General features: G+C 41.8%; 1 protein-coding gene across 1 annotated transcript; it reads left to right on the top strand.

Moving 5' to 3' along the window:
* The first annotated feature begins 7,851 nt into the window (after positions 1–7,851).
* Positions 7,852–9,547, top strand: LOC128618685 (leucine-rich repeat-containing protein 10B). Its single transcript, XM_053642432.1, has one exon. It carries the CDS (start codon positions 8,154–8,156, stop codon positions 9,312–9,314), a length of 1,161 nt encoding a protein of 386 aa, XP_053498407.1. The 5' UTR covers positions 7,852–8,153; the 3' UTR covers positions 9,315–9,547.
* The last annotated feature ends 4,802 nt before the right edge of the window (positions 9,548–14,349 follow it).

Genomic DNA, 14,349 nt, shown 5'->3' with positions numbered 1-14,349 from the left:
GTGGGTCTGGTTTTTACATTGTTTTTTTGCAGTGATGTATGGATTTGACTCCTAGTGTGTAATAATGTATTCTAATAACATAGAGGCCAGTTTACACAAGCAATTGTATAATTATATTATACAAGTTTTCATAACACTCCAAAAAAAAACAAAAATTACACTCAAAAATTCAGAATTGATATGTGATATATTTTAGTACTTCCTCTGCATACAACTGCAGACAATCTGATAAATAAATCCATTTCTGGCAAAGAATACAAATATTTAGCAAAGCACATACAAAGTCAATTTGTTTATTTAATAATGTCCTCAAAGAGCTGCCACTGTTTGATGGTGGATGAGTTTGTTGAGTTGACCACCAGCAGAGTGTGTGCACTCCCCATCGGTAGTTAGTCCATTAGTCTTGTCCAAGCCTGACTCTATCAGTGTTTAATCAATAAGCATGGCCAAGAACCTTCTACTTTCACAGATAGAATTCATGTGAGTGATATGGAACATGGCTAACAACAGGAAACTTATCAGTTCACACGAATCGCGGCAGCTATTGAATTTCCACCGAAATTACCCGGTACAAAAAGTCCCAGGAACTTTTTTCAAGGGACCATTTGGTTCCTCCAGAGCTTTGTTGTCAGAGTTTCCATCGCGGTCTAAAGTACCGTAAAGATTAGGAAAATTAGTCCGGTGCACATCCGGAAAGGCACCGTCAATGCTGAAAGGTATATACAGGTTTTAGAGCAACATCTCCTTCCATCCAGATTCCATCCAATCTTTACTTCTGAGAGACTCTGCCTCTCTAAGATACTCTTTTTATACCCAATCATATTACTGTCCTTTCGCCAATTAACCTAATTAGTTGCAAAATGTTCCTCCAGCTGATTCTTTTTAGTAGCACTTTTGTTGCCCCCATCCCAACTTTTTTGAGACGTGTTGCGGCAATCAAATTCAAACTTACCTTATTTTTTCCTTAAAACGGTACATTTCCTCAGTTACAACATTTGATATGTTTTCTACGTTCTGTTGTGAATGACATATGGGTTTGTGAGAATTTGCCAATCATTGCATTCTGTTTTTATTTACATTTTACACAGCGTCCCAACTTTTTTGGAATTGGGGTTGTATGACTGTACATGGCAAGCCGTTGGCGAGGATCTGAAGCCTTGAAGTATGCTACAATCAAACTGATTGTTGACACAAAGTAAGCTGTTTTTATGATGTCATAATGTAAAATGTTTGCTTGGCTCATAAAAACACGTAGCAGGCTCTGACTGGAACACAAACCTTTGAACAGTAACAAAAGCAAAAGGCAAAGATACAGTTTAGAGTATACTGCAATCAAACTGGTGGTCTAGTGGTTAGGCTTGGCCCAGGTTCAATTCCTGTTCTCGGGATAAACAATTTTTTTTTAATCTTTGGATAAAGATTCGTGTTTAAAAAACAGACAGTCTATTTTCAGAAATCTGCTAGCGACACTGCAATAACAACAAGCATGGAGGAAATTCAAGCTGTTCTGCTGTTGATTGTGATGTATTTCTTTGCTAAAGAGGTAACTGAGAAAACGCTGGGAAAGAGACGAGCAGTGGTAGTAAAGCGAATTCAGAATGCTCGTAATGCTAGATTGAAAGTAAGTAAACGGATTTTATCAGCTATTGCTGAGATGACTGAGACGAACGCATGTGCGAGCACGAGCTTTTCTCTGCACTGTTTTCCTGTGTGAACAACGCCCAGCACGCTTAACTGACGATATTTTTAAGTGTACTTTTTCATTGTGGGTCGCCATTTCCAGTTTCTGCTGTATTTCGTCCTCGGCATAAACACTTAATAAGGCCTGAACCTCGTCGTCGGTCCATCGTTCGTATTTTTTTTAAGAAACTCCATTATGCTGATTCGAAACACAATAAACAACTGTTACTGTACGCACTGCAACAAACTTTTTAAAATGGTGGTTGAAAAACAATGCTGTGTGAACTCAACCAATCAGCATGTCAACCAATCGCCTAAGTCCCACCCCACAAAGTTCCTGAACTTTGAAAAAGTACAACCTCCTGAGTAGGGATTTTCCAAGGGGGAAATATTTTACCCCAAATTTAATTTAGACCCTGGTCCCTGCAGTGGAAACTCAGAGTACCTCCAAAAGTCCTTAGTTTCTGGGGAAAGTTCCTGCAGTGGAAACACGGCTTATGTTACCTATAATTGTGCTTCAGACCAGCATCTGTTACCCTACAATATTATTTCTACTCAGCAGTATATCTGGTACTTTATAACTGATGGTAGTTCACACCATACTTCTAACTGAACTTTTATTTATGATTCCACAAAAAACCCTAGATTTGTATTTAAGTGGAAATGCCCTAATACAAACATACTAAACATAGTGTATGTATTCTTTCAGCTTATAAAGACAGGTTTCAGTTAAGACTACACTCTAAATGAGTAGGGTCTGTATTTCAATGCTTCTTGAACGAAGACATTTATTTTATAATGTCACAAAATAATTATGAACAGCAACAACAGTTGCAATTTGACACCTGAAGTGAACTCCTACTTTGTTTATTCGTGTCAGATCAACCCAGTCAGCGAACTCCAATTCTCACCACACACCGAGGCCTACAAACATGGCCACCTTGGACTACACTCCCCAGAGCTCATGCACACTGTTTAGTTCACAGTCACTTTACTTTTGATTAAGCACACCTGTTCACACACACATATGCTCCCTATCTCCTATATAGTGTACTATGTAGGGTGTCGGCCATTTTGTTGTGATATCCGAATTCTGAGTGAACAACTTAATTCCCTACATTCGTTCACTCGTTTATACCCACAATGCAATCTGATTTCGAGTGCACTCGCCAACACACTATTTCCCATAATCCAACGTGAGGCGGCGATAGAACGCAAAAGAAAAATAAACAAGACGGACGGCAACATCGGAGGCGGCAACTTTTACCAATCTAAATTCCCTCCCTCTGGTCTGTAAACCGCCATCACTCAATGATCTCTGACTGACGCGGTGTTGACTGCAGTGTACTAGTCCCTCTGCCTAGGTCAGATGTGCACACATTAGATTATACTATATTCGGTCTCTCATCAACAAAGCTGCTCTGGTCATTGACTTTATTACTGACCATAAACTGGATTTTCAAGGCCTCATGGAAACCTGGCAGCAAAACAATGATTTTCTACATCATAATCAAGCAGCCCCACCGGGATTTGTTTACATCTGTAAATCCTTTCCTTCTGGGAGAGGAGGCGGTCTTGCACTGCTATATTGTTACAATGTAAAACTGTCTCCAATCGCCTTGCCTGATTAAGCCTCCTTTGAACTGCTGGCTGTCAATCTCTGTGGACCTACACCCACTGTTACTACGGTACTGTACAGACCACCTAAGCCATCAAATGTGTTCATATCTAAACTTTCATCTATTTTTCAACGACTCTGAATGCAATGTTTCCGAATGTGATCCTGATGGGTGATTTTAACCTCCATTTGGATCATTCTTCCAACCTATTTACAAGAGACTTTATGGCCATGCTTGATTGGTATTGGTGGGTATATGGGTATTGGTATTACCCAATATGTAGACTTTTCAACCTACAGCAAAGGCCATATTTTAGATCTGGACTGCTGCACTGGTATTATGCTGTGCCACATCAATGCTGCTGAACTACCCATCTCAGACCACAAAGCTGTGCTGTTTGACACCTACTGTACATGCCTGTCATCAAATCTACAGTTCTGCACATCAGGTATTATCACAACATTAAAAAGGTCAAGCAAGAGGAGTTTACCGCTCTAATGAACTCCTATCCCTGCCCTGCTCCTAATGCTTCATTAGTGGATCTAGTGAGCCATTACAACTACTGCTTGTCTTCTGCACTTCAGTCCTCTGAAGACTCGGATCGTTTCATTTGTTCGCACTGCACCTCGGTATACATTTAAACTCCGCCAGATGGAGTCCATGGGTCTTCGTCTGGAGCGGTTATCAAAAAGGACTGGTCTTGTGGTACATAAAGTGACGTATTCTGTTCAGATACTCCAATACAAAAATACCCTTTCTGCTGCAAAAACATTACATTACATTACATTTATTGCATTTGGCAGATGCCCTTATCCGGAGCGACTTACATTAATCTCATTTATACTACATTAATCTCATTTATACTACTGAGCATTATACTACTGTTAAGGGCATTGCTCAAGGGCCCAACAGTGGTAGCTTGGCAGTGCTGGCGCTTGAACTCCTCACCTTCTGATCAGTAACCCAGGGTTGATCAACGGGGTTCCCCAGGGCTCAGTTTTGGGGCCTCTCCTATTTATCATCTATCTCCTCCCACTTGGTAATATCCTTTGACATCATGGTGTTCACTTTCACCGCTATGCTGACGATACTCGGCTTTACATGTCCATGAAGCCCTCAGCCTCTCTTCCTCCCAGTACGATCATAGTCTGTCTTCACGACATCAACTTATGGATGACTAAGGACTATCTGAGATTAAACAGCAATAAGACTGAGCTACTCGTTGTTGGCTCTAAAACTGCACTTGCAAACATGAACACCTTCACCCTCTCCATTGACGGCTGCACCATACCCTGCTCCACTCAGGTTAAGAGCCTTGGTGTCATTTTAGATAGCACTCTCTCCTTTGCTGCACACATAAACAATGTTTCTCGCAGTGCCTTTTTCCATCTAGGGAGCATTGTGAGACTACACCCATCCCTCACTCAACACAGCACAGAAGTCTTGGTCAATGCTTATGTTTTGGCATATTGGGCGGCTGTGGATCAGGAGATTGTGGATCTGTAGAGCGGGTTTTCCACTAATCGTAGGGTCGGTGGTTCGATTCCCGGCCCACGTGACTCCACATGCCGAAGTGTCCTTGGGCAAGACACTGAACCCCAAGTAGCTCTGCTACCATTGGTGTGTGAGTGTGTGTGAATGAGGACCAGTGTAAAGCGCTTTGGAACCACTAAAGTTAAAAAAGCCCTATATAAGTGCAGACCATTTACCACGTTACATCCCGCATTGACTACTGCAATTCCACCCTGTCTGGCATTCCTAATAAACTACTTCACCGGCTCCAAATGAACCGAAACTCTGCAGCAAGGATCATTACATGCTCCAAATCAACCAGCCATGTAACATAACATGTAACCATGACTTCCTGTTGCCTATCGAATTAAATTCAAAATTCTGCTTCTCACATTTAAGGCCCTATATAATCATGCTCCCACTTACCTCACAAACCCCTTGGAGAACCACACCCCTCCCCACATACTGCGTTCCTCCTCAACAGGTCTACTAGCAATACCGGACATGCACTTTAGCACCAAGGGTGGAAGAGTCTTTAGTCACATTGCCCCTAAGCTCTGGAATTCACTTCCCCATCACATCTGCAACTGTGAATCCATTTCAAGATTCGAAAGTTTTTCAAAGTATTTTGCTGATCTGGATTGACCTCTTGCTTAGACTCTCGATTTTTCCATCGCCCAGTTTGTCCTGTTTGTAGATGACCTGAGCCTGTTTCTGCCGTTTTGGATTTGTTTGCCTGTCCTCCCATTAAAGAGAAATTCACTTGCACTTGCATCCGTCTCAGCATCTCTATCACGACAATTCCAAAATGGAGACGTTGTAGTGTTTGCAATTCAACTTCAAGTTCAAAAATGCTTTGTTGACACAAATGTTAGATCACGTCATTGCCAAAGCAGATATTACAGAGTGAACGTATGGATAATAACAGGTTAATATCCATCCATCCATCCTCTTCTATACCGCTTATCCTTCTCAGGGTCACGGGGAAACCTGGAGCCTATCCCAGGGAGCATCGGGCACAAGGCGGGGTACACCCTGGACAGGGTGCCAATCACATACACATTCACACACCCATTCATACACTATAGACATTTTAGAAACGCCAATCCGCCTACCATGTATGTCTTTGGACTGGGGGAGGAAACCGGAGTACCCGGAGGAAACCCCCGCAGCACGGGGAGAACATGCAAGCTCCGCACACACAGGCGGGAATCGAACCCCCGACCCTGGAGGCGTGAGGTGAACCTGCTAACCACTAAGCAACCGTGCGCCCACAGGTTCATATAATAAGATTAATTTTAAAGAAATAGGAAAAATTTATTTATCATGAGCAGGTAATAGCAGAATGTAACAAAGCATTAGATGGAGATAATATCAGTTATAAAAACAGTTATATTTGTTAAGACTCGCTTCACTGGTTGCCCTTAAGATGATGGCAGGGTGCCATAACTTTGGCTGCTGGCATAATGGCTTCACTTTTCTCCCCCAGGATTTATGGGAGTATATTAGTGTTTCAGTGCACTCTTTAAATTCAGCCATGATGCTGCATATTTTCTGCTTGGGGTGTATTTAGGACAGTGTGTTAGGTAGGGTGTCTATGTGTCCACCTCTCCCGGGTGGGAGTGAGAGCACCGCCGCTCGTCTGCAGGCAGTCCGGTCTGTCTGAGGCACAGAGTTTCTACAGCCAGGCTGTGTTCATGGAGCCTGTTCATCATCAGGGCTTTTCTTAGCTTTCTGTCTCTGAGCGTAGTAAAGTAAGGAGCTGAGGTGTATCCATGATTTAGGGACAGATAATATTGGAGTTTGTTTTGTGAGTTGGTTCTTGCGTTCCAATACGTGGTGTAGTTCTGTGTTTTTGGTTGGGGTTCATTTTAGTGGCTAATGTGTACAGTAGTGGTCATGGGGTCCTTTGGTGTTTCTAATAATATCAGAGTTTAAACTGGTGAACTCTGTGTGTGTGTGTGTGTGTGTGTGTGTGTGTGTGTGTGTATTGCTTTGTGTATGTCTCTCTCTCTCTCTCACACACACACACACACTCTCTCTCTCTTTCTGTCTCTCTCTCTCTCACACACACACACACACACATTCATTCTCTCTCTCTCTCTCACACACACACACACACTCCCTCTCTCTCTCACACACACACTCTCTCTGTCTCTCTCTCTCTCTCACTCACTCTAACACACACACACATTCTCTCTCTCACATACACACACACACTCTCTCTCTCTCTTTCTCTCTCTCTCTCACACACACACACACACACACACATTCATATTCATTCATTCTCTCTCTCTCTCTCTCTCTCACACACACACACACACACACACACACACACACAAACTCCAGCTAAGACAGACGTAGTAGGCGGACACAAACACATCCGCCGCCACAGTAGTGGAAACACGCACTCAGTGCTTTACACCGGCGTCGACATTTATTTTATTTTTTTAACCTTTACACTGTGAACTGACTTCGAAGTTTTCCCGAAGAGCGAATTGACGACGTGCGGAAACAAAGAGCAGGACGACGACGACGAGGACGACAATTCGGCGTTTCCATGCGGCTTCCCTTCACCTGATAAACGGCGGTCGGTGAGCAAGTTTCTGTGATACTAACGTGGACTTCAGTCCTGTCCACAGCCCGGAAAAGAAGAGTCTCGTGCCTCCGGATCCCGCGGAAGCCGCGTCCCCCTGTGGCGTCCAGATCCTCTCAGCACCGCGCCGCGCGCGCGCGCACACGGGGAGGTATTTGTGTGAAAGCCACTGAGAGCTAACCAAAAGTTTGCGGCTTAGATGCAGTTGATATCTCAGAGTTATGGGACAGACGGCTTTTCTAACCAGGCTGAATTTCTCTGTTCAGAGCCATAACGGATTACACCTGTGTCAGGATTACACCTTTTAATTACACTGACAATATTAATGATTACACCTCCAGTAACTACTACTATTGCTATTACTACAGGTACTACTACTACTACTACTACTACTACTACTATTATTACTACTATTACTACTACTACTACTACTACTATCTGTTCTAGAATTATGAATGAGGTTTTTTAGGGCTGAGTATGGGAGTCCACGGTGCGAGGGTATTTGTTGATGTCCGGCCTTGCTGTCCTGCACCAGAGTTCAGGTAGCTCACAACCAACACACCATGCAACCCCGCATAGCATCTCTCCGTGCCAGGGAAAGCCTTCTGAGTGAAGCTCAAAGACAGAGGGCGAAACAGACTTCTACACACACACCCAGCCCACCCTGAAGCACACACGCTCTCTGACATCCTCCAACTGGCAGACACATACAGTACATACATACACAGTGACCGACAAAGGAGGGCATGGGAAACTCCTCTCAAAAAGAAGGGGAGGAGGAAAAGGGAAAAGAAAAAGAAAAAGCGGATGACAGTGAGGCGGAAGTGGAGGAAGAGGAAACGCCAAAAGTGAAAGAAGAGGAGGTGAAACAAAAGCTGCCTTCGTGTTTTAACGAGTTAATCTCGAGTGGAGATCCAGTGCTGGACCTGAGCCATTTTCGTCTCCGATACCTCCCTAAGGAAGTTCTGGGCCTGGAACATTTGGAGAAACTGTATGTCTGTGGAAACCGGCTTCGCAATCTGCCTGATGGCATTGCTAAGCTGCACGGCTTGCGGACTCTTGCGCTTGACATAAACAAACTGGATGACGTCCCGCCGAGTGTGTGCCAGTTGGCCAACCTCACCCGCCTCTACCTTGGCAGCAATCGGCTGATGAGCCTGCCGCCAGATTTCAGAAACCTGCAGAGCCTACGTTGTCTCTGGGTGGACGGTAACTACTTTCAGCACTTCCCCAAGCAGCTATATGAGCTCCCTCACCTGCGTGCGCTGCAGATCGGTGACAACAAACTTACAACGCTGCCGTCAGACATGTGGCGCATGGAAGCGCTGCGCTGCATTTGGCTCTATGGCAACCGCTTCACCGAGTTCCCACGTGTTCTCCTGAAGATGGAGCAGCTGGAGGTTCTGGATTTAGACCGAAACCGTATCTCAGAGTTCCCAAGTCTGCTGCAGTTCCCAGCACTCCGACTCTTTTCCTATGACCACAATCCTGTGAAGGGGCCACCGTGTTTTGGACAGGATGTTGTGATTGTTGGGGAAGGGGCAGCAGATGCCATGGAGCTAAGGGAGATGAAAAAGGAAAGGAAGCTGCAAGCTAAAAGAGACGCAGAGGCGGCAGCTGCAGCAGCTGCGGCCGCAGCAGCTAGCCCGATCGTCCATGGAATACTAAAGAAACTCAGAATGAGCAAGACTTCGACAACAAGTAATGCAGTAACAGCTGATGAAGATGTGACATTACGGGGCAAAGAAGAAGAAGAAGTGGCGTCTGAAAGACATAAGGCATTTTATTCTAAGGAGCTTGAATATGAGGGTGAGGGGTATGATGGTTATGGAAGGGCAGAGTTGGAATATGAACAAGCTGAGACAGGCTATGAGTATGAAGGGGAGGAAGCTGAGCAAGGAAGATGAGTGTAATGATCGATTCCTCCCCTCGATTAAGTGAATACTCTACTCTAGCATTTTTCAACATAATATCCATTTACCACATCTGCACTATATATGCAAATTCCACACAATTCCCTGTACTGAGAAAAGAGCAGAGAACCCAAAGGCCGAAACTCACTCTTAATAGAGGTTTAAACGTAGTTGCTGAGTTCTCTTAGTAAACCGTTAAAACATTGAATTTTTTATTTTTAAAATTATTATTTTTTCAATTTACCTAATGCAAATTCAAAATTTTTCAATCAGTTTTCTATACTTAGACATGTGCATAGATATATTGGAGGGAACGGGCTCGAGAGAAAAAAAGAGCACCACAGGAAACCCACCAAAATCTGTCAAGATCACTACAGTAGTAGTGTATGTAGATTTTAAAAATGCTGACCCCCGTACAAAAAAAAAAAAAAAAAGGGTTGCCACATCATGATATTATAAAGATTGATCAATCTCTAGATCCGCAGTCATAAACTGAATTAGGGGTTTGTCTGGACTTATTTTATGATGATTTATATTTGAACAATAAGAGTAGATCATTTAACACTAAAAACGTTCCAGTGACATAAACCTGCTTTCAGACTATACTTCGCCTTTCCTTGCACACTATTTTAAAAAATATTTTATATTAATATGTGCTTCCTATTCCCCAAACCTCAAAACAATACACTCAACATGTAGTAAACCACACATTATTATCATTGAGACCTCAGATGTAGGCAAAATATATATAGATATCTACACGACCGGTCAAAAGTTTGTGGACACTCGACTAAAATGTTTCTCATGATGTTAAAAAGCTTTTGATCTGAAGGTGTGTGATTAAATGTGTGAAATCGGTGTAGAAAACTAACATTTTATTCACAAAAAAAAATCTTTTATTTAAACGGACGACTCGGAGAGAAATATTTCCGAAAAGCAGCCAATAAGAGTCCGGCGTCGGTGTGAACTCCTTTAATACTGTTTAAAAAGCATCTCAGGGAAATTCCTCAAGAAATCGCGTGAGAAAACGTCAAGAATACATTTCTGGAAATTTTAGACGAAAAGAGCGTCTACTTTGAAGATGCTAAAATATTAAATTATTTTGATTTATTTTGGATTTTTTTTTTATCACAACATAATTTCCATCGTTCCATTTGTGTAACTCCAGAGTGTTGATGACTTTATTATTATTATAAAATGTAGTTAAATAAAAATAAAGAATGCGTGTGTCTAAACTTTTGACCGGTAGTGTAATATAAATTTTATTCTGTTGCTATAGAATCATTAGACGGGTTGTAATTTATAAAATTCATCATGTATCTTAAACAACTTAACTACATGCAATCATACCTTGAATATTTAAACTGTTAAACTGGCATTGAAGTTATCTTTTAATTCGCTAGCTTTCTTACACGCTTAGCCGAATGACCGGCTTGATTTATTTCAACAGATTATATTCACAAACCAATCATAAACCATTGAAATTCTCAGTGTTACCTTGATGAACAGTGTGTTAGCAATGTTACCTGCTCCCACTGGCTGTTGTTTCCAGCCTTGGATCTGTAGTCGCTGGAGCAAATGCAAGCCAATACTGTATCATAGATAGCATGTAAATGTAAACAATAAAACCAACAAAGACTGTTGAAGAAGTGTTCAGCTACGCTGCTGGTGTCGAGTCCTCGGTATCAAGTGCAACCCAAGCTAAATCTGATTGTCGAAATCTCCAAATACATTTGAATGAAGAATTCTACAAAAATATTTTTGCTTTGCATTAAGGTTTACTAACTGAAATCAATAACTGCCATTAGACCACCGTTATAAGTGAGTTTCAAGTAAACTGGGTTTCTGTTATCTCAATACAGGGACACATTAAAAGTCTTTTTTGTTTGTTTGTTTGTTTGTTTGTTTGTTTTTTTGCCAGCGATCGTACAGGATGTGGTAAATAGACATTAGGTTAAAAATTCCAGAGTTTACTCCAACAAAGCTGCTGTGAGAAAAAGTGAAACAAGTGCAATACAGGGCTCTCACCTTTAGGTTTTGGACTTTATTTATTATCATCAAATAACCTGTGAAGAACAATGTACACAGTGCAGCTGTAACGGACTGAAACTTTAACAGCTTTATACATAATGAAGACCAACGTGTGTGTGTGTGTGTGTGTGTGTGTGTTTGTGGTGTGTGCGTGCAAATGAGTGGGTTAATGAGAGAGGGTGTAATTCTACTCTAAACCCAGTGTACTGTATCTGGAATTGGATATCGCGATTGTCGTGATGTCTGTTGCTGAAACGAAATCTCATTAAATAATCATTGGGTTTGCGAAAACGTTTTTCAATCATTCATGTGCGACTGGGAGAAAGATCTAGTACTTGAACAGACTTCTAAAATATCCACAACGCACACCAGCTGTTGTAATTCAACCGAAGGCTCTAAAGGCCAGTGATATGTGCTGCTTTCGAAATGAGACACGGTAGCCAGAAGCTACAGAAGCTACACAGCTTTTGAAGATCATAGAGATAAATGTACAGCGCTAGCCAAACTAATGCTAACATTGATGAACTTTGTCAGAGCAGCCAGAGTTTCTCTGAGGACGACATGTGAAAACGTGTGGAGATGAGAGAGGGGGAAAGGATAGATGGGGACGCTTCTCCTTAAAAGGCCAGAGTAAGAAGCAGAGATGTTTAAACGTTAGCGTGAGACGAGAAGGGAGCAATTAAACAAGACTTGAAGTATAGAGGTCAGCTGTCATCAGGGGTGTCCTCTAATTCTCATTTCCTTCAGACTTCTTCATCCAATGACCAGCATATTTCCCTCTTTGTTTATTCCAGTCAGACTCTAGTTCCCTTCTTGTCAAGTTATGCTCCTTTTAAACCCTTCCTCCACCTTCCTCTTGTTTAACTTGGTGGCAAAGTGGGGTGGGCTAGTGTGGGTGGAAAACATATTACTTTCTGTTTCACTCTCCATCGCTAACATTACGTTCAGGGTTTTGTTTTTTTTCCCATTCTGTGATGGAAAAACTGCTCATCTTACTTAGTGTTCATTAGGGCTGCACGATTGTGCCCAAAATGATCATCGCGATTATTTTTGATCAATATTGAGATCACGATTATTTATCTCGATTATTCATTGATTTTTAGGGACAATATATTTTTATTGCGCTTTCACATTTAAGTAAACAGACCGCTGCTTTCACCTCCATGTTGTGCAACATTCCGGCTAATGTACAAATCTTTGCATCAAATTAGACTGATCCTTAAAGTGCATCATCTCGTAGAAGCAAAGTATAAATAAAATTGTACCCAAATTATAGGATAAGTAAGTAAAAATACAAATACCATCAATCAAATGAAAATATCAATATGCATCAAATCTAACAATATTCAACCAAATGAAAACAATTCAGGCGAATGCAGAAAAGGCAATAACCGTGTTTACAGGAGGAGAGATGCAGACAAATCACCCAATAGAAAGGTTCAGGGATGATGTCATTTTGTACCGGAACCCGGAAGTTAGCATCACACCGGTTCCCTCGACAAAACCCAATAGGATTTGCACATAGGCGTTTGGATTATCGCAAAAAAATAAGCTCTGTGATCAACAAACGTTTACAACACTAACACGTTCTGCCCATCAAGATCATTTTCACAAATGAGCACAACGTTTATGAAGTTTGAAACCTAAATACAGTCCTCAGAAATAAAAAGCTAACCGTACGCTATAAACGAACTACACCACGGTCGCTTGTCTTCAACATCACCATCACCGAGCTTCCCACAAACTTTTACAAACTTGATTTAAAACATTTTCCATAATACGGATTTACTCTGTGGATGAATCTTCATCGACATTTTTTTTGGGGGGGGGGGGGGGGGTATTGTGTACAGCACACCTGAACCAGTTTATCTGCAAAGACTTTTCCTGTTCGGCGTGATGACGTTTAACGTCCCTGACAACCTCTGTAGTGCCATTTAGCAACATGTTAGGGTCATGATTTCCCCTCGCGTAAGCGCCGGAGCACGCAGCGAAGCTCGCAGTGCGAGCGCTACAATGCTAACTCGTTTCCGGGTTTTAGCGTTACAAAATGACATCATCCCTGCGCCGCTCTATGGTGACTGTCTGTAGTTTAGGAAGCCCTTGATTTGATCTGCAGCGGAGTTTTCTATGAGCGGAGGACGAACTTTAATCGTCAATATCGCAGTCGATCATGTCTATGTAATCGTGGGTAGTCAAAATCGTAATCGGGATCGATATTCGATTAATTGTGCAGCCCTAGTGTTCACGGTCACATAGACAAGGCTTCTTTCGTTGAGAGGAATGAAGGAATGTTTCTTTTTGTTAATTTACAAAAAAATATTATGGTTTAAAACCAAAGAGAAGACAGTCTCTCAGTATTGTGTGACTATATTTTTGCACTAAAGATTACAGTAATATGAGCAATGTGTGTGTGTGCGTGTGTGTATAGACAAACTTTTTGGGCAAAATGTATTGCAAATTATGTAGCTTTTTCTTGTTTTTATAAAAGCTCCATTTAGAAACATTGAATATATTGTAGCACAAAGTGTCTCACCATGATTTATGTTGGCCAACTTACACAACTTACACTTATTGGCCAACTTTTCCAAAAAAAAAAAAAAAAAAAAGCCTTTGTGCTAAAATGGCTTAATTGTGGTTAAGTGCTCTATCTGGTACTGTTTCTTCAACGCTTGCCTTTAAACTCTCTTGCGCTTTCTCTTTCTGAGAAACCATCTGTTAAATCATTTTGGTGAGTTTCTCAGTCATCATTATTGTAGCATGAGGTATTTGGAACAAAAGGTTTTTCTCTCATTCCAGTTGGAAAAAGAAACCTGCCACTATTACCTGTTTCGTGTAGAATGGGACTTCATTAGTAAGCAATGTGGAGATGCTGTATAGGAGATTAGTTCCAAAATGTTCAATGCTGTAAAATTCTCTGACCATGAGCAGAGGCTTAGTCATCCCAGATGCTTTATACACTATTGTATAAATGGCCAAAAGTGACTATCACACCCACATG

This window comes from Ictalurus furcatus, chromosome 14 (assembly GCF_023375685.1).
Source record: "Ictalurus furcatus strain D&B chromosome 14, Billie_1.0, whole genome shotgun sequence".
Taxonomy (NCBI): domain Eukaryota; kingdom Metazoa; phylum Chordata; class Actinopteri; order Siluriformes; family Ictaluridae; genus Ictalurus; species Ictalurus furcatus.
The sequence above is the reverse complement of the archived record's forward strand: the minus strand, read 5'-3'. Positions and strand labels throughout refer to the sequence as shown.

What these genes read in the sequence shown, in the direction of transcription:
- LOC128618685 (XM_053642432.1), top strand. Translation starts at nt 8,154, where the DNA reads ATGGGAAACTCCTCTCAAAAAGAAGGGGAGGAGGAAAAGGGAAAAGAA.